General features: G+C 29.0%; 3 protein-coding genes across 3 annotated transcripts; all 3 read right to left on the bottom strand.

Annotated features, from left to right (window-relative positions):
- Positions 1-5,195: 5,195 nt before the first annotated feature.
- On the bottom strand, positions 5,196-14,270 carry LOC145753831 (xanthine dehydrogenase/oxidase-like). The gene is made up of 29 exons (XM_082570290.1): positions 14,164-14,270; positions 13,827-13,884; positions 13,348-13,444; positions 12,915-13,023; positions 12,594-12,762; positions 12,334-12,414; positions 12,075-12,184; positions 11,768-12,002; positions 11,532-11,683; positions 11,167-11,373; positions 10,776-10,960; positions 10,321-10,495; positions 9,959-10,160; positions 9,615-9,790; positions 9,418-9,540; positions 9,160-9,266; positions 8,959-9,079; positions 8,749-8,876; positions 8,468-8,555; positions 8,265-8,392; positions 7,873-8,023; positions 7,552-7,706; positions 7,246-7,414; positions 6,882-7,010; positions 6,655-6,782; positions 6,344-6,536; positions 6,083-6,271; positions 5,849-6,016; positions 5,196-5,746 (listed from the first exon to the last, which is right to left on the bottom strand). The coding sequence occupies exons 1-29, from the start codon at positions 14,236-14,238 to the stop codon at positions 5,684-5,686; spliced, it is 4,071 nt and encodes a 1,356-aa protein (XP_082426416.1). The 5' UTR covers positions 14,239-14,270; the 3' UTR covers positions 5,196-5,683.
- A 754-nt stretch (positions 14,271-15,024) lies between these two features.
- LOC145759703 (protein mono-ADP-ribosyltransferase PARP16-like) lies at positions 15,025-16,590 on the bottom strand. The gene is made up of 4 exons (XM_082573555.1): positions 16,343-16,590; positions 16,132-16,257; positions 15,835-16,044; positions 15,025-15,659 (listed from the first exon to the last, which is right to left on the bottom strand). Exons 1-4 carry the CDS (start codon positions 16,475-16,477, stop codon positions 15,108-15,110), a joined length of 1,023 nt encoding a protein of 340 aa, XP_082429681.1. The 5' UTR covers positions 16,478-16,590; the 3' UTR covers positions 15,025-15,107.
- Positions 16,591-16,662: 72 nt separating this feature from the next.
- On the bottom strand, positions 16,663-26,104 carry LOC145748480 (xanthine dehydrogenase/oxidase-like). Its single transcript, XM_082564963.1, has 29 exons — positions 25,275-26,104; positions 25,060-25,117; positions 24,705-24,801; positions 24,345-24,453; positions 24,008-24,176; positions 23,783-23,863; positions 23,479-23,576; positions 23,150-23,384; positions 22,914-23,065; positions 22,573-22,779; positions 22,257-22,441; positions 22,001-22,175; positions 21,721-21,922; positions 21,353-21,528; positions 21,173-21,295; positions 20,832-20,938; positions 20,629-20,749; positions 20,325-20,452; positions 19,924-20,011; positions 19,724-19,851; positions 19,461-19,611; positions 19,086-19,240; positions 18,654-18,822; positions 18,378-18,506; positions 18,039-18,166; positions 17,701-17,893; positions 17,379-17,567; positions 17,144-17,311; positions 16,663-17,001 (listed from the first exon to the last, which is right to left on the bottom strand). Exons 1-29 carry the CDS (start codon positions 25,347-25,349, stop codon positions 16,939-16,941), a joined length of 4,059 nt encoding a protein of 1,352 aa, XP_082421089.1. The 5' UTR covers positions 25,350-26,104; the 3' UTR covers positions 16,663-16,938.
- Positions 26,105-26,139: the final 35 nt, after the last annotated feature.

The raw sequence follows: 26,139 nt of genomic DNA, 5'->3' as shown, positions 1-26,139 counted from the left end.
TTTTATTAAAATTTGATGAAATTTCAAAACCTAAAATTTTATATTTTATTGGGCGCGCATTGGCCTAACTAACATTCAAGATAAAACATTTCGCAAAAATTTCAAGTAGAACAAAAGTTTGAGCTAATTTATATTTTGGGTTTAATTAGGTCACGTGATATTTTTGGCCAATGATATTGCATACGAATTTTTTGAAAAAAATTTAAAATTTTAAATCGAAAATTATTTGTTTTGTTAGAACTCCACAGGTCCAATTAACGTGTTTACGAAATATTTTTTAAAAATAATAATATTCATAAAAGTTATGACACTTTTATTAAAATTTGATGAAATTTCAAAACCTAAAATTTTATATTTTATTGGGCGCGCATTGGCCTAACTAACATTCAAGATAAAACATTTCGTAAAAATTTCAAGTAGAACAAAAGTTTGAACTAATTTATATTTTGGGTTTAATTAGGTCACGTGATATTTTTGGCCAATGATATTGCATACAAATTTTTTGAAAAAAATTTAAAATTTTAAATCGAAAAATATTTGTTTTGTTAGAACTCCACAGGTCCAATTAACGTGTTTACGAAATATTTTTTAAAAATATTAATATTCATAAAAGTTATGACACTTTTATTAAAATTTGATGAAATTTCAAAACCTAAAATTTTATATTCTATTGGGCGCGCATTGGCCTAACTAACATTCAAGATAAAACATTTCGCATAAATTTCTAGTAGAACAAAAGTTTGAGCTAATTTATACTTTGGGTTTAATTAAGTCACGTGATATTTTTGGCCAATGATATTGCATACAAATTTTTTTTAAATAATTAAAAATTTTAAATCAAAAAATATTTGTTCTGTTAGAACCGCACAGGTCCAATTAACGTGTTTACGAAATATTTTTTAAAAATATTAATATTCATAAAAGTTATGACACTTTTATTAAAATTTGATGAAATTTCAAAACCTAAAATTTTATATTTTATTGGGCGCGCATTGGCCTAACTAACATTTAAGATAAAACATTTCGCAAAAATTTTAAGTAGAACAAAAGTTTGAGCTAATTTATATTTGGGTTTAATTAGGTCACGTGATATTTTTGGCCAATGAAATTGCATACAAATTTTTTGAAAAAAATTTAAAATTTTACATCAAAAAATATTTGTTTTGTTAGAACTCCACAGGTCCAATTAACGTGTTTACGAAATATTTTTTAAAAATAATAATATCCATAAAAGTTATAACACTTTTATTAAAATTTGATGAAATTTCAAAACCTAAAATTTTATATTTTATTGGGCGCGCATTGGCCTAACTAACATTCAAGATAAAACATTTCGCAAAAATTTCAAATAGAAAAAAAGTTTGAACTAATTTATATTTTGGGTTTAATTAGGTCACGTGATATTTTTGGCCAATGTTATTGCATACAAATTTTTTGAAAAAATTTTAAAATTTTAAATCGAAAAATATTTGTTTTGTTAGAACTCCACAGGTCCAATTAACGTGTTTACGAAATATTTTTTAAAAATATTAATATTCATAAAAGTTATGACACTTTTATTAAAATTTGATGAAATTTCAAAACCTAAAATTTTATATTCTATTGGGCGCGCATTGGCCTAACTAACATTCAAGATAAAACATTTCGCATAAATTTCTAGTAGAACAAAAGTTTGAGCTAATTTATACTTTGGGTTTAATTAAGTCACGTGATATTTTTGGCCAATGATATTGCATACAAATTTTTTTTAAATAATTAAAAATTTTAAATCAAAAAATATTTGTTCTGTTAGAACCGCACAGGTCCAATTAACGTGTTTACGAAATATTTTTTAAAAATATTAATATTCATAAAAGTTATGACACTTTTATTAAAATTTGATGAAATTTCAAAACCTAAAATTTTATATTTTATTGGGCGCGCATTGGCCTAACTAACATTCAAGATAAAACATTTCGCAAAAATTTCAAGTAGAACAAAAGTTTGAGCTAATTTATATTTTGGGTTTAATTAGGTCACGTGATATTTTTGGCCAATGATATTGCATACGAATTTTTTGAAAAAAATTTAAAATTTTAAATCGAAAATTATTTGTTTTGTTAGAACTCCACAGGTCCAATTAACGTGTTTACGAAATATTTTTTAAAAATAATAATATTCATAAAAGTTATGACACTTTTATTAAAATTTGATGAAATTTCAAAACCTAAAATTTTATATTTTATTGGGCGCGCATTGGCCTAACTAACATTCAAGATAAAACATTTCGTAAAAATTTCAAGTAGAACAAAAGTTTGAACTAATTTATATTTTGGGTTTAATTAGGTCACGTGATATTTTTGGCCAATGATATTGCATACAAATTTTTTGAAAAAAATTTAAAATTTTAAATCGAAAAATATTTGTTTTGTTAGAACTCCACAGGTCCAATTAACGTGTTTACGAAATATTTTTTAAAAATATTAATATTCATAAAAGTTATGACACTTTTATTAAAATTTGATGAAATTTCAAAACCTAAAATTTTATATTCTATTGGGCGCGCATTGGCCTAACTAACATTCAAGATAAAACATTTCGCATAAATTTCTAGTAGAACAAAAGTTTGAGCTAATTTATACTTTGGGTTTAATTAAGTCACGTGATATTTTTGGCCAATGATATTGCATACAAATTTTTTTTAAATAATTAAAAATTTTAAATCAAAAAATATTTGTTCTGTTAGAACCGCACAGCTCCAATTAACGTGTTTACGAAATATTTTTTAAAAATATTAATATTCATAAAAGTTATGACACTTTTATTAAAATTTGATGAAATTTCAAAACCTAAAATTTTATATTTTATTGGGCGCGCATTGGCCTAACTAACATTTAAGATAAAACATTTCGCAAAAATTTTAAGTAGAACAAAAGTTTGAGCTAATTTATATTTGGGTTTAATTAGGTCACGTGATATTTTTGGCCAATGAAATTGCATACAAATTTTTTGAAAAAAATTTAAAATTTTACATCAAAAAATATTTGTTTTGTTAGAACTCCACAGGTCCAATTAACGTGTTTACGAAATATTTTTTAAAAATAATAATATCCATAAAAGTTATAACACTTTTATTAAAATTTGATGAAATTTCAAAACCTAAAATTTTATATTTTATTGGGCGCGCATTGGCCTAACTAACATTCAAGATAAAACATTTCGCAAAAATTTCAAATAGAAAAAAAGTTTGAACTAATTTATATTTTGGGTTTAATTAGGTCACGTGATATTTTTGGCCAATGTTATTGCATACAAATTTTTTGAAAAAATTTTAAAATTTTAAATCGAAAAATATTTGTTTTGTTAGAACTCCACAGGTCCAATTAACGTGTTTACGAAATATTTTTTAAAAATATTAATATTCATAAAAGTTCTGACACTTTTATTAAAATTTGATGAAATTTCAAAACCTAAAATTTTATATTCTATTGGGCGCGCATTGGCCTAACTAACATTCAAGATAAAACATTTCGCATAAATTTCTAGTAGAACAAAAGTTTGAGCTAATTTATACTTTGGGTTTAATTAAGTCACGTGATATTTTTGGCCAATGATATTGCATACAAATTTTTTTTAAATAGTTAAAAATTTTAAATAAAAAAATATTTGTTCTGTTAGAACCGCACAAGTCCAATTAACGTGTTTACGAAATATTTTTTAAAAATATTAATATTCATAAAAGTTATGACACTTTTATTAAAATTTGATGAAATTTGAAAACCTAAAATTTTATATTTTATTGGGCGCGCATTGGCCTAACTAACATTCAAGATAAAACATTTCGCAAAGATTCCAAGTAGAACAAAAGTTTGAGCTAATTTATTTCTTGGGTTTAATTAGGTCACGTGATATTTTTGGCCAATGATATTGCATACAAATTTTTTGAAAAAAATTTTAAATTTTAAATCGAAAAATATTTGTTTTGTTAGAACTCCCCAGGTCCAATTAACGTGTTTACGAAATATTTTTTAAAAATATTAATATTCATAAAAGTTATGACACTTTTATTAAAATTTGATGAAATTTCAAAACCTAAAATTTTATGTTTTATTGGGCGCGCATTGGCCTTACTAACATTCAAGATAAAACATTTCGCAAAAATTTCAAGTAGAACAAAAGTTTGAGCTAATTTATATTTTGGGTTTAATTAGGTCACCTGATATTTTTGGCCGATGATATTGCATACAAATTTTTTGAAAAAAATTTAAAATTTTAAATCAAAAAATATTTGTTTTGTTAGAACTCCACAGGTCCAATTAACGTGTTTACGAAATATTTAAAAAAAAAATTATTATTCATCAAAGTTATAACACTTTAATTTAAAATTGATAAAATTTTAAAACCTAAAATATTATATTTTGTTGAGCATTGGCCTAAGTTATACTCAAGATAAAACAAATCGCGAAAAATTTCAGTAGATCAAAAGTTTGAGCTAATTTATATTTTGTATATTGTTAGGTTAGGCTATGTCATATCGTTTTGTAATCAATTATATTTTTATTTGATTGACGAAAAGATTTGTAAATATAATCTTGAGTAATCGCAATATTGACACTATTATTCTTTTAATTATATTGAAACAAATTAAAAAACTACAATCTTTATGCTTAATATTGTTGTTAATTATAAAATATTTTTTTGGGTTTCAATTTTTTTTTTGAAAAAATGATGTAGTTGCAATAATGTAAATAATAATCATCCACCCTCATGGCTTGAAAATTAGTACCCTCGACTTTTGATCGAACTCCCCGAGTTCGAATCCAGCTTAGAGCGAAAATATTTGTATAACTAACATTTAAGATAAAACATATTGCGAAAAATTTCAGTGGAACAGAAGTTTGACCTAATAATTTTTTGCAGTTTCATTAGGTCACGTGATACTTTTGGCCAATGATATTGCATACAATTTACAAAAAAAAATTTAAATCGAAAAATGATTGTTCTGTTAGAACCGCACAGGTCCAATTAAAGTCCAATTAACGTGTTTACAAAATATTTTTCAAAAATATTAATATTTATAAAAGTTATGACACTTTTATTAAAAATTGATAAAATCTCGAAACCTAAAATATTATATTTTATTACATTCAAGATTAAACATTTCGCAAAAATTTTCAGTAAAACAATAGTTTGAGCTAATTTTTTTTTGGTTTAAATAGGTCACGTGATATTTTTAAAATGCAATGATTATAATCAACAGTAAACTCAATTGTAAACAATTCTTTTAATTTTACTGAAAATCATACTGTTATCGCAAAGGCTTAAATTAGTACAGTTTGTTGTTAAATAAAAAGCAAATTAAGAAAAGAACTCAAGGCAAAAAGTGCGCACGTTAATTATTTTTAAGAATTTTGCGCACGGTAATTATATTTAAGAAAAAAAAAGTAGTGAGCAGTACGTAATATAATTAACTCATATAAGCAAAATAGTAAAATTCATTCATTTTGTTATGAAAGTTAAATTAATATAATCTGGTAATATAAATTACAAAAAAATAATAAAACTTAACACACCTTAAAGTACTATGTGATTAGGTACCTAAAAATACCTAGTAATAACTAATATTTTGCTGGTTTTGGCTATTAATATATGAATACAATTTATTTTTACAATTTTTAAGTTATTGTTTTAAAAAAGATTTTAATTAAGCTTGTACTGCCCATCTTTTATATTTCGTATTTTCATCTTTCTCTGCGTGCCTGTCGTGCTAAACATATTTATCTATTAAGTTAACCTAGTTACCATATTTCTTTAGTTAGGACAAAAACTTTTTACATAATAAAAAAACGAAAAAACCTTCAAATGTTACCTGATTTACAAAAGCATCCCCACAGTTCATACGAATTCGTTCCACAGTAGCTGGACTGTCCAATCTAAATCCTGGTTTAAGTTTGGTATTTAACCTTGAGTAACCTATGGCATCTTTGATAGCAAAAAATACAGATGAAGCTAGGAACAAAGGTGGTTCACCAACAGCCTAAAATAAAAACATATTGTATGGTATTACCCATCTGATTGCTGGGTTGATTAAATTATAAAATACCTTTGATGAATAGATCGCTCGTTCGTGAGGCTTGCTTCTCAACAAATGAACATTCATCTGTTTTGGGCAATCTCCAAAACCTGGAATCTTGTAAGTGCCAGGTCCTTGGGTTATTAACTGTCCGTTCGGTGTTATCATAGGTTCTTCTATTGTGAATAAACCTAAGCCTTGCATAAACCCACCTTCAATCTAAAAAAAAACTTGTTTAATTTTAGTATTGTAATTTAATTTGTTTTTGTATTATAAAATATTTAAAACTACCTGGCCTATGTCTATAGCTGGATTTATACTCCGCCCAATGTCCATCACAATATCGGACTGTAGCACAACGTGATCACCCGTTAAACAATCTATTTCTACTCGAGATACTGCAGCCCCATATGTAAAATAATTAAACATTCGGCCTTCTATAATTCCTGTGTCTTTGTCCCATGTGTATCCAAGATCTGGTGTTCTAATTTAAAACAAATATTTATTTCAAAAAGCAAAAAAAGTTTAATCTTAAGCACACCATTTGAGAACTTTATTCTCAAAGGTGAAATGGTACTAATTATTTGTGATAAAACAATTGCCTGTAATATCCAGATGCTGAAAGACTTATTCTTTCCATAAATGCTTTCATGATTAAATCGTTCCAACTTAAATCCTTGTTTGCATCTCGCAAAGGTTGGAGTCGTTTGACAATTTGATCGCATGCATTCTAATGTACATTTAGTATGTAATAAGTAATTATATATAAACAACATAAATAAAGTTATAAATTAGTTTACTTAAAATATTAAGTAGGTTTTATACAAACCTTGACTGCCATTCCGTTAAGATCTGAGCCAGCGCTAGCAGCAGTTGGCAATGTGTTTGGAACAGTATTTGTGTTTGTTTCAGATATATGAATACGATCCAAAGGTACACCAAGGCATCGACCAGCAACCTTAAGACATAAACAAATTGCATAAAAGAAAATTAACAAAAAAAAAACATCCAATTTTGTTAAAACTGCTGCACAAATCTTAAAATTTTCGTTCTGACATCGTTGTGTTAAAATTTAACAAAAGAAAGTAAAAGAGTAACAGTTTATTGTTTACAAATTGATTTACAGTTATATTCAAACGTTACCTCAAAAATTTTTAAACAAAACTCATAATTGTTTGTCCATTCTTGTTTACCTGTATCATCTTGGTATGTAACCCTTGTCCCATTTCAGTTCCTCCGTGAGTAAGTAATACAGAACCATCCTTGTATATGTGAACCAAAGCACCAGCCTGGTTCATAAAGGTTGCTGTAAACGCGATTCCAAACTTTGTTGGTATACATGCAACACCCTGTTTTCTCCATCTGAATGAAATCATTTTTAAAATTATTTTAAAACTTTAAAAAAAAATTTTCGTCTCCTAATGACGAAGAAAAAAAGTCTGACGCATTATTTTTTACGCTAAATTGTCAATTGACAGGTACTTAAGAATCAAGTTTACCTATTTTTTGCATTGTAATCCTCAATTTCTTTTCTTTGCTTGTCGAATTTCGACTTCTCTAAACACTCATCAAAACACCTTCGAGCCAAAAAGGAATCCAATTTTTGATTGAAATGAGTGACGTCACCATCTTTGTACATATTAATATCTCGAACCTAAATTGATATAATACTCTGTTTACAGAACTCAAAAATTATAAAAAAAAATTTATGGGTTAAGTTGAGGTTGTGTATGTAAATTCGAGTGCATTGTACAAAGCACTTTTTAACCTTAGACTTTAAAGTTGCAATAAAACAAAAATTTTTTTGATTTGTAACTTACCTTTTCGACAGGCGTATCGAGTTCTGCAGCAACCCTAGTCAAAATTTCTTCTGTAATGAACATACCTTGTGGCCCACCAAATCCGCGAAACGCAGTATTTGATGTGATGTTAGTGCGGCATACGAATCCACGGTAAGATAAGTGAGCAATACTATAAATAAAAAAACATATTTTGACCAAAAGATATTTTCTTAATTACAATATCAACAAAAACGAAAAATGAAATTTTTAACAAATTTATAAGATTTTTTATAAAAGCAAGGTAAATTAATAAAGTATTTTTTAAATTTATATTTAAAATAAAAATAATAGACGTTTGGTGTCCTATAAAACAGGTTATTGCAAAATCGAGTTGTTTTTACAAGGCTTCGCCAAATAGACATTACACATACTTGTAGCAATTGTCTGTGTTAGACAAACATCGATCCATAACAGGAAACGAAAGATCCAAAGAGTTGCCAGCGTTGGAATATATATCGTTGATCAATGCGACAATCTTACCATCTTTCATAAACCCAACCTAAAACAATTGTTTACACACTTATCAGTTACACATTTCCCTGTGATTTAATAAATATAATAAAAGTTAACATACCTTAAATTTTGAATACATAGGGTGTCTTTGTCCAGTAATAAGCATATCATCTTGCCGTGATAACATACATCGTACAGGTTTACCAGTTCTTAAATAAATAAAAAAATGCACTAATTAAATTAACAGAAAATTTATAATTCAAGATATATTATTATTCTAATTAGTTATTTTTTTAACAATTATATGCACATTATTCCTATTAACTTAGTAAGAGAATGGTGAAATTTTCTTTTGCAATATCTGTAAACCCAAAATTTAAAAAATAGCACCAAATAAATTACTTTTTTGCAGCAATTACAATAGGATTGGACAGTACACTAAATCTTGTTTCCTTCCCTCCAAATGCACCTCCCATCCGTTTGACTCTCACAACTACTTTGTTGGACTCAATACCAAGAATCTCAGCAGCCTAAATAAAAAAAAACAGTTCCAGCATCAATTTTTAATGTGTACGATGCATTTTCGCGATGGATCTAAAACAGTAAACAAACCATATGTTGCAACTCCGAAGGATTTTGAGTTGATGAAAATATTTCCATCTCTCCATCTTCGCCTTTTGGTACAGCTAGTGTCGCATTAGTTTCAAGATAGAAATGCTCCTGACCGGCCATTCTGAACATTACCAAATGTTATATTATAAAAAGTATTTGAAACAAAAAAAAGACAAAAATTTCAAATGATTAAAACTGCACCTTATTTCTCCTTCTATTACTGCGTCGCACGTTGTCATGGCAACTTCAGCGTTACCTTTAACGATGTGATTGATGGGTTTGTAAAAAGATTGGTGTTCGATTGCGTCCTGAGATTAAAACCAATTAGCGTATTGATTTAATGTTTAGATTTTAGTTGTGACTTATCAGTTTTAAAATTGTGACTCTTGTTTTGATAGCATGTTTAAGCTACTTGAACGCATAGCCACTTCAAATAGTTGAATAAGTGTACAAACATACCTCGATTGTAATAACAGCTGGTGTTATATTTTCGTAGGTTACTTCGACTAAGTGAGCAGCCCTCTGCGCATGCGCTTGCGTGTCAGCTACTACAGCACCAATCACGTGACCGACAGCAGTGACCTATGAAAATTTGAAATATTAAAACCTAAATTTTTGTTTAATTAACTTATAAAAGGCTATAATATTGTCAGTACCGTTCCATCCGCAAACACTGTGTCAGTTTCCATCATACCCACGTGATTAGTGCCCGTGACGTCATCTTTGTCTATGTACGTCACAAAACCTGGTGATGCCATTGCATTATCAATGTTGACGTCACGAATATGGGCATGTGCCCGTTTGCTCATTACCAAACAAAGATACAATTCATCTAGGTTTAAATATTCTATTTAGTTACATGTTTGTTTTAATCAATTATCTTTTAGAGTAATATGGTTTTTCTTTTAGATAAAATATAAACTACGACAAATATTTGTTACAAACACATGGGATAAATAACAGAATGAAAATAAAAAGATTTTTAACTAATAGATTTTACCTTGATAAGGTGGAATGTCGTCGATGTATTTCGCTTCACCAGTAACTTGCTTTTCAGCTGCCACGTGTTTTAACGGTCTTCCTACCGCGTCCTCTAGAGGTTGGTCAAGAGATACTTCCTGAAAAGTTTGGGTTCCAATCGATCCATGATAATTGCCTCCTAGTGGCACCATAGTGCATCTCTCGCTTTCTGAAATGCTTTCCTTTATATAAAGTAAAAAAAAATTGTTGTGTTTTTTTAAATATACTAAGCAGCAACAAAATAGTGTGAAATATATAGACCATTTTAAGTAACAGCACATTATTAAAATCAGAAAGTTCTAGTTATTTAAAGTTACACAAATAATATTTAAGCATAGCAACCTTTGATATTCCGGATTTATTAAGTTGATCTTTGACATGAATGTAAAATTTAAAAAAGAAGCTAGCTGCCAAAGCTTCTCTGTATTCCACCATTCCTCCAGGAGTATCTAACCGCAGTGGAAGATCTTCACTGATCCATGTTGAAACATCTTCAACCAATTTGTCGTCCCAAGATCTTAAAAAATATAATATTTGTTGGACAGCTTATACTACAGCTAGAGTTAAAATACACATATAGTTTAGTGCATTGTAATTTTTATGCTTAAATTAATGTGTTTTACAAAATGTTAACTCGTCTGAAAAAAACACAGCACTACCAAAACATTCTAACTGTTGAGTGAGTATTATTTCTACATTTTAGATATATAAGTATAATCATGATACCTTTATGTATAAAACCTAAAGTATATCAGACGATGAATTAGAAAGTTTTTAGAACAGTTAGTGCAACAGACCTGCCCAATATCTTATTCATTGTTATCTTTGGCATAATCGAGGTTGCAGCCATACCACCAAACGAAGCGGAGAATGTTTTCACTTTACAACTTCCAGGATAAAACTCAACCCGAAAGGCACCGTTCACAATAGCTATATCATCTTCACGACGACGAGATTGCATATAAGCCTTCATGTATTCGTTCTTTAAAAACATAAAAATATTGGTTGTATAAGCGTTATGTATAACAAACATTTGGATATTTTTAAAAACTGTCAACATTAATTGCACCATAACTAGCAAAAATGTAAATGTATTTTCAAGATTAATTTTGATATAATCATACTTTAATGAAGAAACTTGTTTCAAAACAATGTATAATATATATATATTGCAATATTAAATATTACCGGTTTTGTTAATGGAATAGTGATGGATTTCAGCACTTCGCCGCCCTTGGCGCTGGTTGTTCTGTACTTGGGAAAAAAGCTTTGATCCATAATGACATCTCTCTCACCGTTGCTATGATGAACAAACTTAGCAACACTATTGCAGCACATTAAAATGGGGTTGAGGTCAGATATTGGGCTCGCGGTCATAACGTTACCTCCAAGCACCTATAAAAGACGTAAACAAATATTAAAGTCACTTTAAGGGTAGTAAAATTATGTAATGTTGGAAAGAGTGAAGCTTACATATATTTAATAGTTTTATGACAAACTTAACAACTACTAGTCATTCAATATAAAGTCAATTTATTCAATAAAAAACTTACAGCCACGTTTCTGATCTGATCTCCTGCAAACCAATGAATCATTTCCAAGATGGCGATTAACGGTTGAGTTTCATTACTTGATCTTTGTTTCACAATATTTGTAAGTGTTTTGTGAATATTGGTAAGTGTACACGATGCCCCAATAGTTATATCTATAATAGAATTTGTTAAAACAACAAAAATAAACTTGTTAAAACTTGATTTTCATAACCTTCAAAAAGTTAACCAAAGCTAACCTGTTTCTGATGTTGTAATCTGAGTTAAATCATGAACACCCATAGGGTTAACAACTACAGGAAAACATTTTCCTTTCACCCAGGTTTCAATCCCAATTTCTGTGTTGCCAACCACAATATGGGCTTCTGGGAAGTTTTCTTTGAGGTCAGTTAATTGTTCAAGGGTGGTTGGTCGGTACCACGTGACCCGTTCACCAACAAACTTTAAGGGTCGTGTGCAAACGCTTTTTTTGATCTAGAATTTATAAATATAATTTTTAGAATAAAAATATCATAAAAAATAAATTAATTAAATTTTTAAATTTACCAATAGCTCAGGAGGAAAAATAATTTCTTGAGTAGGGTCATATTCACTAAAGTTAATTTTTAAAGGATCGTGTGGATCTTGAGTATTTTCTTCACAACTTTTCCCACAATCTGAAAACAATTTTATACTTTAAATATTGGTATATATGAAACTACTGCAATCCGAATAAATTTCGATAAAATATTATAATCAAGTTTTTTTAAACAATAGGTATATTTTTATAGTAGAATTTCTTTTTCATTTTAAGTTAAAAACTTACCCCCGTTAGTTAATGTTTGATTCTTACAACATTTATCCCCCATAGGACACTCTGATGCTTTTCTTGCAAAAGTGTTAAATGCTGCAACGCAGCAAATTTATGTTAAAATGCCCTTTTTAAACACAAGTTTAATTTTAAACCCATAAAATATTTAAGCCATGTTTAAAAAGCAGAAATTGTAAGATTTTGACATTATTTTCCTGCATATGTGCATGAGTAGCCTACTTCCGTTTATTTTTTAAATTGGCAAATAAACTTACCACTAAGTATAGGCCTATATCCCGTACATCGACATAAGTTTCCCTGTAAGGCTTTCTCGATGTCTAAAGACGATGGATATGGACTGTTACGTAACAGTGCATACATCGACATTACAATGCCAGGGGTGCAAAATCCACATTGCGAACCATGAAATTTGGCCAAACGTTCCTATAGACGTAAAACAATGCATAATAAATAAACCCATATTAGTAAGAGGTTGTGTAACATAAGGGTGCTAACATTGTGCTTACATGCTATGTAAGCTATTACGATATAGTTTTAAGTTACAAAATGTGGTTTGAAAGGCTAGTCTAGTATACCTGGACAGCATGAAGTTTAGTTTTAGTACTTCCTATACCTTCAACTGTTGTTACAGCACAACCATGCATGGAAACTACTGGAGCGAGGCATGAATTTACAGCATAATGTCTATGGGTATAGAAAAAAATTATAATTACTAAAAATATAATTTCATATATTTGCATAATGTAGGCTTTAGTGTCTAATAATCTTAACATTCCGACATCAGCCCCACAGTTTAAAATTGCAATCATACAAAAAGCTATATCATTTTGTAACTTGATATGAACAAATAGCCACTTAAAGACTATTACGAACTTATACGGTGCGTTAAGGCATATTACAGTAACAATTTTTTTAAATATTTTTGTTTGCAAAATTTTAAGGATTTTTAACGGGAAAATAAAATATAACATTGTAAAATTATTTTAACAAAATGTGAAAAAAACTTACATAACAGAATTGGAATTTTCGTCCCATTTTGACACCATAACAGTACAGGCACCACAACCACCTTCTCCACATCCTAGTTTCGTCCCAGTTAGTTTAACTACATAAAAAAATTTAAATTCAAGTTTTTGTAGAATTAAAAAAATACGAATTGCGGAAAAGGGTTTTGTTTAATTTTTAGCTTTAACCGCACGGTATTGTTTGCAAGGTATTTTAATATGTTTGCGTAACACAAAATTATGTGGCATTATTTGCGACTTGTTTGCTAGTAGATCATTAACACATACAGATTTATTTTAAAGTTTTTAAAAAAATACATAAATTAAAAAGCAAAAAGTAAACATTGTAACAATAAAAAAATTGTGCGTGTTATAAAGTTAAAGGATGATTTTAAGTTCAATATTTTTTTGAATTTTTTAAGTTTTTTATCGTTACACTATACTAAAAGTTGAAATAAAAATAACTTTAAATAATAAATTTACGTTTTGTTCTAAGGTAAACAAGTAAAGAGACCTCGGGATTTACTTCATCATCTTTTACCTAACAAAAATAAATAAATAAAATTAAATAAAAATATATATAATAAATTACTTTTTTCGAAGCTAAGCATAAAAACGTGTTATATACACACTGTAATTATAAATAATTGCCACTCTACGCATCATATAAACTCTACTATTTTATTATGATGCAATATCCGACCTTTAGCGCTCCACTACAAATTGCAATAATACTTTGTTTTGATTATTGCTAAGTACATTTTAATACATAGATAAAAATATTTATGTAACGATTTAATTTTTTTTCTGTATAACTTGCCTGTTTTCCGTTAACATAAAGTAATAAATGGTCGGCTGATTTTTGCCATATATGGCCAAATTCCAACGTTTTCATAATTATAATCTAACAATATCTTACTGTTAATCTAGATATAAAGAAATCCTTAAATATACTCAAAAATTACCTAACAAAACACAACTATACCATCGACAGCTTTCAATAACAACTGCCCACTATCTATTTATAACCTACGTTAACTACCGCTCCAAACATATTTTGCCTTTTTCTTTTTCGCCGTTGATTGTTAACTAGTTTGTGCCTAGGTTTTTCCATTTTTTGAGAATATTTTTTTTTACATAATATATACTACCCAAGAAAGTTTTTAATTGTAAAGAGATACAAAGAGAGAAAATATTTAAATAAGCGTCTGTAATATAATATTACCGTTGCTACGTTGGTTGTTACAATACTTTAATATACAATACCTTACCATAATAAACTCTCTATTTTTCTTATGTTTAGGTAATAAACCTAATACCATTGTCATTAAACAAAACATCTATCTGTTAAAAATATAAATTTTGAAGAATGTTTCACTTCCTGCTGCTGTTGCGGAAAATCGTGTTTTATTAATTAAAGATAATCATGGCTTTAGAAAAAAAGGAAGCAGCACAGATTTTATGGTAATAACAATGAAATAAGTTCACATCTCAAATCAACCGTGTTAGCCTATTATAAAAGTTAAAAACTAGGTATCTTATATTTAAAATTATTTTGATCAGTTTTTTAGTGTCTCTAACAATTTTTGTATTTTGCAAATTTTTACAATATTATTTTTATTTTATTTAAATTTTTTATTTATTTATTTAGCAATTACAGATTTTAAAAACAACACTATTTATTATACAAAATAATATAACCACAATTCTAATACTGCGAGACACAACATTTTGATAATTAACCTAAAAATATATTAACTAAAACTATCTACTAAACAATCGAATTAAAACTAAAATTAAAACATAACAAATAATAATCAATGTTAGTTTATGTTGCTGAATAAATTTTCGAATTAAATTTTCAGAATTTTTTTTTCGAGTTAGTCCTGTTGTGAGTTTAAGAATTAAATCATGTTTTGCATTTGGAGCAAAAACAAAAAGATATTTTAACTGAACCCAGTCGTCGTTCTGAACAACAAAATACCTATCAGGTATTTCTCCACCCTCACTGCCTTTTATAAACGAGCGTTTGTTCCGATTTGTTTCAGTTTTTGATGAAGAATCAAAATTTGACCGATTTACACAATTCTGATCATTGGCACTAAGGTTATTACTATATGACAAATTTTTACCTGTTAATTGTTGTTGTTTACCAATAGTGCATTTTAAATCAGGATGATTTATCAGTTCACAGACAGCCAAACAGCTTAGTGAACTACCGAATAAACTCTTTGTGTTATTTACAGCAGAGGTGCTGTAAATTTGGGACACTTTTAAGTCACTGGACAAATATATACCTTCACCAAATAAGGTGACCTAAAAAAAATTAAATCCTTATTTAAAGACCAACTAAATAAGTTAAGTTAAAATTAATTAGACTGTTAAAAAATACACAAAACAAATATTGAATTTCTTCATAAAAGGCAATTAAAAGTCTGTAAGTAATAAAAATAAAAGAAAAAAATAAATTATTTAAATTTTACATAATTACCTTGTTCAAGTTATTACGAAGACCATTGTGCAAAATTGAGTAAAAATTCTCAGTCCTACTACCATGGTAAGCATGTAAAATACCATATTTTTCAGCACTCTCTCGAAATTTGTTTGACTCTTGGTGATTATAATTTACTTCAAAAATGTAGTCAGGGTCGCATAAAAATTCGCCTTCATAAGTACCAACCAAATCTCGTATTTCATTTATCTAAATAGTAAAAACTTTTTAAACTTGTCTACATTCAAACAATCAAATAAAAAAGTTTATACTAATTTATACTACAATGTAACTTACCCTTTTCTTTGAAAAAGGTTTTATTATAAACTTTTTGGGTGATATAACCCATTTCAATAATTTAAAAGATGGTTCATCATTCCAGCTTATTTGATTTAGTTGTGGCACCTCATTCGCTAAATTTCTCTAAAATAATTAATGTTCTTAGTAATAAAACACCAAATTGAATTTTAATAAATTTTCTTACAAACTTCAAAAAAAAAATATTTACCAATTGTTCAAAATCCTTTTCTTTATTTTCATTTTTAAATTCTGGTGGAAAAGGTCTCAACAAACTGTCATGCTTGTAACTGTTTAGGGCTACGTTAAATAAACTCCACAATAAGTCAGAAGATAAAATATCCATAAGAATATCTTTCAAAAATCAATGTAACGTTTCCTTATTTAAGCATAAACTGGTCAAAAGTTGTTTTTTTCTTTAAATATTATCACAAGTTATAAATTTACACGTCACGTTAACTTTTTTTAAGGAACACGTTATCATCAAAACAATAACAACCCTTGTGTGCAATGACCCACGACCGAGAAAATAATTCATTTTATTTATCCTCACAATTCAAAAAGCATAATTAGAAGAAAAAAAAGAAGCAAACAAAAAACACACGATTTCATTATATTTGCATTATATTATAAAATCATACTTAATTAAAATATTATTTATACAAAGGTTTTACAAAAATTAAAAATGACGTTACATTCACTCGATTAAAACTATAAATTAAAAAATGGTTAAAAAATTAAAATTAAAAATAATAGCCTTCTAAAACTATAATGGTTTATAAAAAATTGTTTTAGAAGTAAATTAATTTAGGCCTGTAGTGACCATCTTTGATATTTGGTATTTTCATCTTTTTCTGCGTGTTTGTCGTGCTAAATTTATTTGTAAAAAATTCGCATTTTTAATATTTTTCCCTTTAAAATATTCATGAAAGTTTTTAAAAACTATAAAGTTGGTTGCTAAATACAAAATTCAGAAATTACAAAAAAAATAAAATATCTATAAAAATGTTACCTGTTTAACAAAGACATCCCCACAGTTCATTCGAATTCGTTCCACTGTAGCTGGACTGTCCAATCTAAATCCTGGTTTAAGTTTGGCGTTTAACCTAGCGTAACCTATTGCATCCTTAATTGCAAAAAATACTGATGAAGCTAGGAACAAAGGTGGTTCACCAACAGCCTAAAAATAAATACACATGATAAGATATTACCCATCTGATCGCTAGGTAAATTGAATAATAAAATACCTTTGATGAATAAATCGCTCGTTCGTGTGGTTTGCTTTTCAACAAATGAACATTCATCTGTTTTGGGCAATCTCCAAAACCAGGAATCTTGTAAGTGCCTGGACCTTGAGTTATAAGTTGTCCGTTCGGTGTTACCATAGGTTCTTCGATTGTAAATAGGCCTAAACCTTGCATAAATGCGCCTTCAGTCTGTAAATGATTAAAGTTAATAAAAAGATTTTTTTTTTTTAAATTCTTGATTCTTGCAATATTTATGAAAAACACTAAACATTTTACTAAATAGTTCATGTTCTACAACATATTGCACTTATTAAAGTATTACCTGGCCTATATCGATGGCTGGGTTTAAACTTTGTCCAAAGTCCATCACAATGTCAGTTTGTAGCACAATGTGATCACCCGTTAAACAATCTATTTCTACATGAGATACTGCCGCACCATATGTGTAATAATTAAACACTCGGCCTTCTGCAATACCCGTTTCTTTGTCCCACGTGTAACTGAGATCTGGTGTTCTAAATTAAGAAAAATTAATCTTAAAGCAGTTACTTTAATAAGATAAACATTTTATTACGTTGTTGCTGTTTTATATTTGTTTAAAATACTGTGTAAATTTATTTTATGTTTTAATATTGTAAATTTATTAAAAAATCAATGTACCTGTAATGTCCTGATGCCGAGAGACTTATTCTTTCCGTAAATGCTTTCATAATCAAATCGTTCCAACTTAAATCCTTGTTCGCATCTCGCAAAGGTTGAAGCCGTTTGACAATTTGATCACATGCATTCTAAAAGCATTTATTGATATATGATGTATATATTATATATTAATTTTTTTTTATTGTATAGTCTAAGAACGGTAAATATAACGAACAACTATAGCGGGTATACGCTACAGATAAATGTAGTTTTGCATATTGAAATACAATAGTCCGATTTTTTCAAATTTTGCAAGTGTTGATAAAAATTCAGTGACTTAAAATACATTATGCAAATTACTTTGATCGCCATTCCATTAAGATCTGAGCTAGAACTTGCAACGGTCCCAGAAGCATTTGGTACAGTATTAGTGTTAGTTTCAGAAATATGAATTCTATCCAAAGGAACACCAAGACATCGACTGGCAACCTTTACCATTAAATAAATTCAATATATTTAAATTAACCACAACAAATAACTCTTTATCTGTTATTATGAAACGTTAAAAATTGAAGTGCGTAAAAAAGATTAAAAAATACTAATGTTGACAAATTCAGAAAAAACTAAACTAATTACTTGAATCATCTTAATATGTAATCCTTGTCCCATTTCAGTTCCTCCGTGAGTAAGTAATACAGAACCATCTTTGTATATGTGAACCAAAGCACCAGCCTGATTTCTAAAGACGGGCAATAGCACGATTCCATGCTTAACTGGGACACAAGAAATACCTTGTTTTCTCCACCTTAATCATCAAAATATGTTTTTGTTTTAAAGATATTTTGTTAAACATCGAATCTTGGTTTTGTTATTGACTACTTATTTATTACAACTTTTTTTTAAATAATTAACTTAAATTTTTTTAGGTAACTTAATATGCTGCAAACTCTAACAAAGTAACGACGGTTAACTTATTACACAAAGTATATTTTATACTATATCATTTGCTTTAAGAAATACATAAATCTAACAAACTTTAAATATTAGATACTTCTAAACCAAATTAACCTATTTTTGATATTGTATTCCTTAATTTTCTTTTGCTTTTTATCAAACATTGACCGCTCCAAACACTCATCAAAACACTTTCGAGCCAGAAATGAATCTAATTTCTGATTAAAATGAGTGACGTCACCATCGGCGTACATATTAACTTTTCGAACCTAAATAAAATAAACATTCATATATTTTGAATTGGTAAAATTCTAAAACTGTTGCAAAAAGTAAAAGTTTATTCAAGTACTAAATAGATTTGTTAAATCTTTAGAATTGTAAACATGTATTATTTTGTGAGTCAAGTTAAAAGTTCCTTAGGTGAGTTTTAAAAAAGTTATTGGGTTCCAGCAGGTATTAAAATCAATTCAAATCTAACCGGTAACAAACCTTTTCAACTGGCATGTCAAGTTCTGCAGCAACCCGTGTAATAATTTCTTCTGTAAAAAACATTCCTTGTGGGGCACCAAATCCGCGAAACCCAGTGTTAGATGAAATGTTTGTGCGACATACAATTCCACGATAAGAGAGGTGAGGTATACTAAAAATAAAAAATAAAACAGCTTAAACTTTGTTTTTATTTTTATAAAACAAAGTTGGCCTGCTATGTAATATAGGTTAATAAAAGATATTAGAGTTATCCAAATACATACTTGTAGCAATTGTCAAATGATAATAAACATCGCTCCATAACAGGAAACGAAAGATCCAAAGAGTTGCCACCGTTGGAATAAATGTCGTTGATCAATGCAACTATCTTACCATCTTTCATAAAACCAACCTAAAACAGATTATTACGCAAACATCAGTTACACACAACCTGTTTTTATTTTTATTATAAAAGATTACATACCTTAAATTTTGAATACATCGGTTGTCTTTGTCCAGTAATAAGCATATCTTCTTGCCTTGTTAGCATGCATCTTACAGGTTTACCAGTTCTGAAATAAGTTCAATAAATACATTATTATTAGTCTAAATATAACCTTACGTTAAGAATTTTTGAATACAATAAATTGTATATTCATACATTTTTTTAGTCAAATATATATTTACGAAACCTCATAATTTTTTTTTAAATGTTAAGAATGTTGCCTTAAAAATGTTCTTGGCTACAATGATTTGTTCAAGTTTACATAGTTTTTAAAACAAATATAGATTTACTAAATCGCCATTAGATAGTAAAGAGATTTTATCTTATTTAAATTTTTTTAAAGTTTAAAACTAAGAGTTCTGTCAAATAACAAAACTTGCTTTTTTGCAGCGATTAGAACGGGGTTGGATACAACTGCATATCTTGTTACCTTTCCTCCAAATGCACCTCCCATTCGTTTAACTCTCACAACTACTTTGTTTGCCTCAACACCGAGAATCTCAGCAGCCTAAATACCATTTATACTAACTCTGGTACCAGATAAGCATGGGTAAATACTTTTGTTTATTAAACATGAGTAAAAAAATAAAAACCGGGTTTGGAACTGTTTTACAATGTTTTTATAGTAAAATCTTATATTTTAAAAATTACATATTTACTTTAAAAATTTAAGACTAAACAAACCATATGTTGTAACATGCTGGGATTTTGAGTTGAAGAAAATATTTCCATCTCTCCATCTTCGCCTTTCGGTACAGCAAGTGTTGCATTTGTTTCAAGATAGAAATGCTCCTGACCAGCAATTCTGTCAACATTATTCTTTTAGTACAAATACACAATTTTCTGTGAACCAATATGGAAAAAACTTGTAATTGCTAAAATTTTACCTTATTTCTCCTTCTATAACTACGTCACACGTTGTCATAGCTACTTCTGCATTTCCTTTAATGATGTGATAGATTGGTTCGTAAAAAGATTTGTGTTGGATAGCGTCCTAAGATTTAAAATAAAAACAAAACCAGTAATGAAAAACAACACTTTACATTCGGGCTAAAACTATTTTTCAACAAATTTTAATTACCCCAGTCAAAATTAGAGTTTTGAGAGTTAACCAAGGTGTTTTTTTATTTTAAATTAAACGTTATAAAAATCAGTCATTAGATCGTAAGCAACGAACAATAAAAATTATAAAATTACACTATAACTTTATACGTGTGATACAGCATACCTCAATTGTTATAACAGCTGGTGTTATATTCTCGTAGGTTACCTCGACTAAGTGGGCAGCCCGTTGCGCATGCGCCTGGGTGTCAGCCACGACAGCACCAATTACGTGACCAACAGCAGTGACCTTATAAATTAAAAATTATACAATTTAGGCGGCAAAAAAATGTAATATTATCAATACCTTTCCTTCTGCAAACATTGTTTCGGTTCTCAACAATGTTGGTTGATTTGTAATCTTGGCGTCATCTTTGTCTATGTACGTCACAAAACCTGGCGACGTCATTGCATTGTCAATGTTGACGTCACGAATATGAGCATGCGCACGCTTGCTTAACACCAAACAAAGATACAATTCATCTATAGGTTTAAAAATAACATTTTTTTAAAATTTAAAATGTTGCTAAAACAGCAAAGAGTTTACGTGCTTAACATACAAGTTTTTAACTTACCCAGAACACAAATTTAAACAATGTCAAATAACAGTCATACTTACACGTGACATATTAACATCAATTATAAAAGACCTGCTTAACTGCTGTTAGACTTTACCTTGATAAGGTGGAATGTCGTCGATGTAAATCGCTTCTCCAGTAACTTGCTTTTCAGTTGCGGCGTGTTTTAAAGGTCTTCCCACTGCGTCATCTAGCGGTTGGTCAAGAGATACTTCCTGGAAAGTTTGGGTTCCAATCGATCCATGATAATTGCCTCCTAGTGGCACCATAGTGCATCTCTCGCTTTCTGAAATGCTCTTCTAAATGACAAACAATGACACAAAAGGTTGGTTTAATATCTAATATATTGATTGTAAACCGCTAAGTCTTTCAAAAACCTTTAATGTTCCCGATTTGTTGAGTTGATCTTTAACATGGATGTAAAACTTGAAGAAAAAACTAGCGGCCAAAGCCTCCCTGTACTCAACCATTCCTCCAGGAGTATCCAACCTAAGTGGAAGATCATTACTAAGCCATGTCGCAACATCTTCAACTAATTTGTCGTCCCAACACCTTGAAATGTATTTAAAATTTTGTGAAAACATTTGTTATGTTAATTTCACCAAATTGTTGAATTCGATAAAGTAAAGTTACCTGTCCACTATATTCTTCATTGTTATCTTTGGCATAATTGAGGTCGCAGCCATACCACCAAACGAAGCGGAGAATGCTTTTACTTTACAATTTCCAGGATAAAACTCAACCCGAAAGGCACCATTCACAATAGCTATATCATCTTCACGACGACGAGATTGCATATAAGCCTTCATGTATTCGTTCTTATTTAACAAAAACAAATGTAATAAAGTGTTTTAAATAATACAATGATATAATGTAGCCTATAGTGTAATAAAACCGTAAGTTCTTTACATTTATGCTTAAGAAACTTAAACATTTCAATAAAGCATACCGGCTTTGTTAATGGTATAGTAATAGACTTTAAAACTTCGCCGTCCTTTGCGCATGTTGTTCTATATTTTGGAAAAAAGCCTTGGTCCATAATGACATCTCTCTCAATGTAGCCATGATAAACAAACTTAGCAACACTATTGCAGCACATTAGAATAGGATTGAGGTCAGATATTGGGCTCGCGGTCATAACGTTACCACCAAGCACCTATAAACATCGTAAATAAATATTAGGATCTTAAGAGTAGTAAAATTTTGTAATGTTAAAAACAACTAAGTTTACGTAAATGTTAATAAGTTGCTAAATGTTAATAAGTCAACTATTTTATTAATAAAACTTACTGCTACGTTTCTGATCTGATCTCCGGCAAACCAATGAATCATTTCCAAGATGGCGGTTAACGGTTGAGTTTCATTACTTGGTCTTTGTTTCACAATATTTGTCAGTGTTTTGTGAATGTTGGTAAGTGTACACGATGCTCCAATAGTTATATCTGTAAAAGAATTTGTTAAAACAACAAAAGTAAACTTGGTAAAACTTTATTTTAATAACTTTCAAAAAGTTAACCAAAGCTGACCTGTTTCTGATGTTGTAATCTGAGTTAAATCATGCACACCCATCGGATTAACAACTACGGGAAAACATTTTCCTTTCACCCAAGTTTCAATTCCAATTTCTGTGTTGCCAACCACAATATGAGCCTCTGGAAATTTTTCTTTAAGGTCAGTTAATTGTTCCATGGTAGTTGGACGGTACCACGTGACCCGATCACTGACGAACTTTAAGGGTCGTGTGCAAACACTTTTCTTGATCTGAGAATACAGAACAACTAAGTTACATACTTGTTTAAATGAATTAAAAATATATTTATCAAACTATTGATGCCTAATTTTTAATTATATTTACTAATAACTCAGGTGGAAAAATAATTTCTTGAGTAGGATCATATTCACTAAAGTTAACTTTTAAAGGATCGTGTGGATCTTGAGTATTTTCTTCACAATCTGAAATAATTTAAACATGTTACAAACAAAATATATATACAAGTTTTTTCTAAGGAACTATTTTTTCAATTTTTGTTGTAGATAATTAACCAAGTTTTTGATTAAGTGAAAAAATTTTCTTTAGTTGCAAAATTTTAGTCGAGTGTATTTATTCTTGATAGGAAAAACACATATACACACACAATGAGTTTTATTTAACAACCTACCCCCGTTGGTTAATGTTTTATTTTTGCAGCATTTCTCTCCCATAGTGCATCCTGATGATTTTTTTGCAAACGTGCTAAAAGCTAAAAAAATAAGCTTTTGCAAAAATTTTGAACTTTGGAACAAATCCTTATTTATTCAACTAACAGAGAAAACAAACTCAGCCACACAACATGAAGTGTTGTTTAAATAACTCTGACCTATATAAGTTGCATAATTTATCTTACCACTAAGTATAGGTCTATATCCTGTGCATCGACATAAGTTTCCCTGTAGAGCTTTCTCGATGTCTAAAGACGAGGGATATGGACTGTTACGTAACAGTGCATACATCGACATTACAATGCCAGGGGTGCAAAATCCACATTGCGAACCATGAAATTTGGCCAAACGTTCCTATAGATGTAAGATAATTTATAATAAATAAACCCATATTAATAACTAAGAGGTTATTTAACATAACAATGTTGGCATTGTGGCACGTAAGCTTGCACGCATTATATAGCCTAACGACATTAAGATATGGTTTTAAGTAACGTGGATTAAAAGAATAAGCAAATATACCTGAACAGCGTGAAGTTTGGTCTTAGTACTTCCTATACCTTCAACTGTTGTTACAGCACAACCATGCATGGAAACTACTGGAGCGAGGCATGAATTTACAGCACAATGTCTGTTCAAATATTATTTAAACTATAGCAGTAAAAAAATTAAGCAATTTTCATGCTGCAATGTTAAATACCAATAAGACTCTTTAAGAAGTGATTTAGACAGACATGACAATATTAAGTTTTGGCATTAAAATATAAGCTTAATTGTAACTTCCGACCCAACAAATTAAATTTTAAGATGGGAATTACAAATTATGTAGAAAATCAAGTGAACAGATAAATGTTTATCAACTTTTAAGTAAGAAAAACTTACACAACTGAATTAGTGTTTTCGTCCCATTTTGACACCATAACAGTACAGGCACCACAACCACCTTCCCCACATCCTAGTTTGGTTCCGGTTAGTTTAACTAAAAAATAAAAACTACAATAATGATGTTAACACAATAATGCTTTTGTTTGCAAAGGGTAAAACTTGCAAAATAAAGTTGTTTGGCAAGGCGCAATAAGAATTAGAAAATCATTAACCAGGACCTGTACTATGACACTTAAATTTCACAGAAAAACAAATATTTCTTAAGGTGATTCATTTACTAAGCTGTCAATTTTAAATAAATTCTTTGAAAATTTTGTTCTTTAATATTTATTTTATTTTTATTAAAACTTACGTTTTGTTCGAAGGTAAACAAGCAAGGAGACCTCCGGATTCACTTTATCATCTAAAACCTTAAAAAAAACACCAATATTATAAAACCGCTCAAATTTTTGTGTCACGAGTCAATAAACCAACTCCCATTTATGCCTTTGAATGTAATCCCACAGTTAAATATTTGGGTATTTAATGTCCGAAAGCAAATATTTTTCAGTTTAATATTTTACTTGCCCGCTTTCCGTTGACATAAAGTAATAGATGGTCGGATGATTTCTGCCATATATGGCCAAATTCCAATGTATTCATATTTTTAATCTAACGTTGTCTTAATGTTCACCCAAGTATAATGTAACAGTTGTTTGTTCGCACTTTGTTATTAACAATCTTACCACATATAACAACAATATTATTCAAATAAAAACATAAATTAGGTTTAACTTATTTACAGAACACAGTTATCATTATAACATCTTTACAGACAACATTTAATTTAATAAACCACACTTAAAACAAAACTTCTAAACCCAACACTAAATAACTAAGCACAGGCAAGCCAAGATTCCACGTCTGATTAGATATACGAATGTAAAGTAAATGTGCCCTTAACGTATAGCTTAAAACTAACGACATTGCTTAAAAAGAAAACGCACTGTAAGAACAGTTTATATTTGTTACAACAATTTCATAAACAAAACATAACTACATAATCGACAACTAACAATATTAAACATTGAAAACCAAAATGTTACTTTCCAAATGTTTTAGCTCATAAGTACATAAAAATTCTTTTTTAAGCATAAGATGTACTTTTTAGTGTTTTTAAAAAAAATGTACCCTATTTTAGATAAATTCACTTCAACTTACTTTAAATCCAATTATTTTTATTAAAATTAATTTATTAATATAAATTTTAATTGCAGTCGTGTTATTCATCTGCTGTTAAGTAGTAACTTATTATCAAGCGTATCACTTGCGTTCAACTGTTACTTGTTTATCGAACATATGGTATATATTTGAAATTTTTTCATTTAGGAACCTTGAATTTGTTTTGCCAGTTATGTCTATATTCGTTTGCAAAATATTTATCTAACTATCA

This window comes from Corella eumyota, chromosome 1, assembly GCF_963082875.1.
Source record: "Corella eumyota chromosome 1, kaCorEumy4.1, whole genome shotgun sequence".
NCBI lineage: Eukaryota > Metazoa > Chordata > Ascidiacea > Phlebobranchia > Corellidae > Corella > Corella eumyota.
This window is presented reverse-complemented; position numbering and strand designations above follow the sequence as displayed.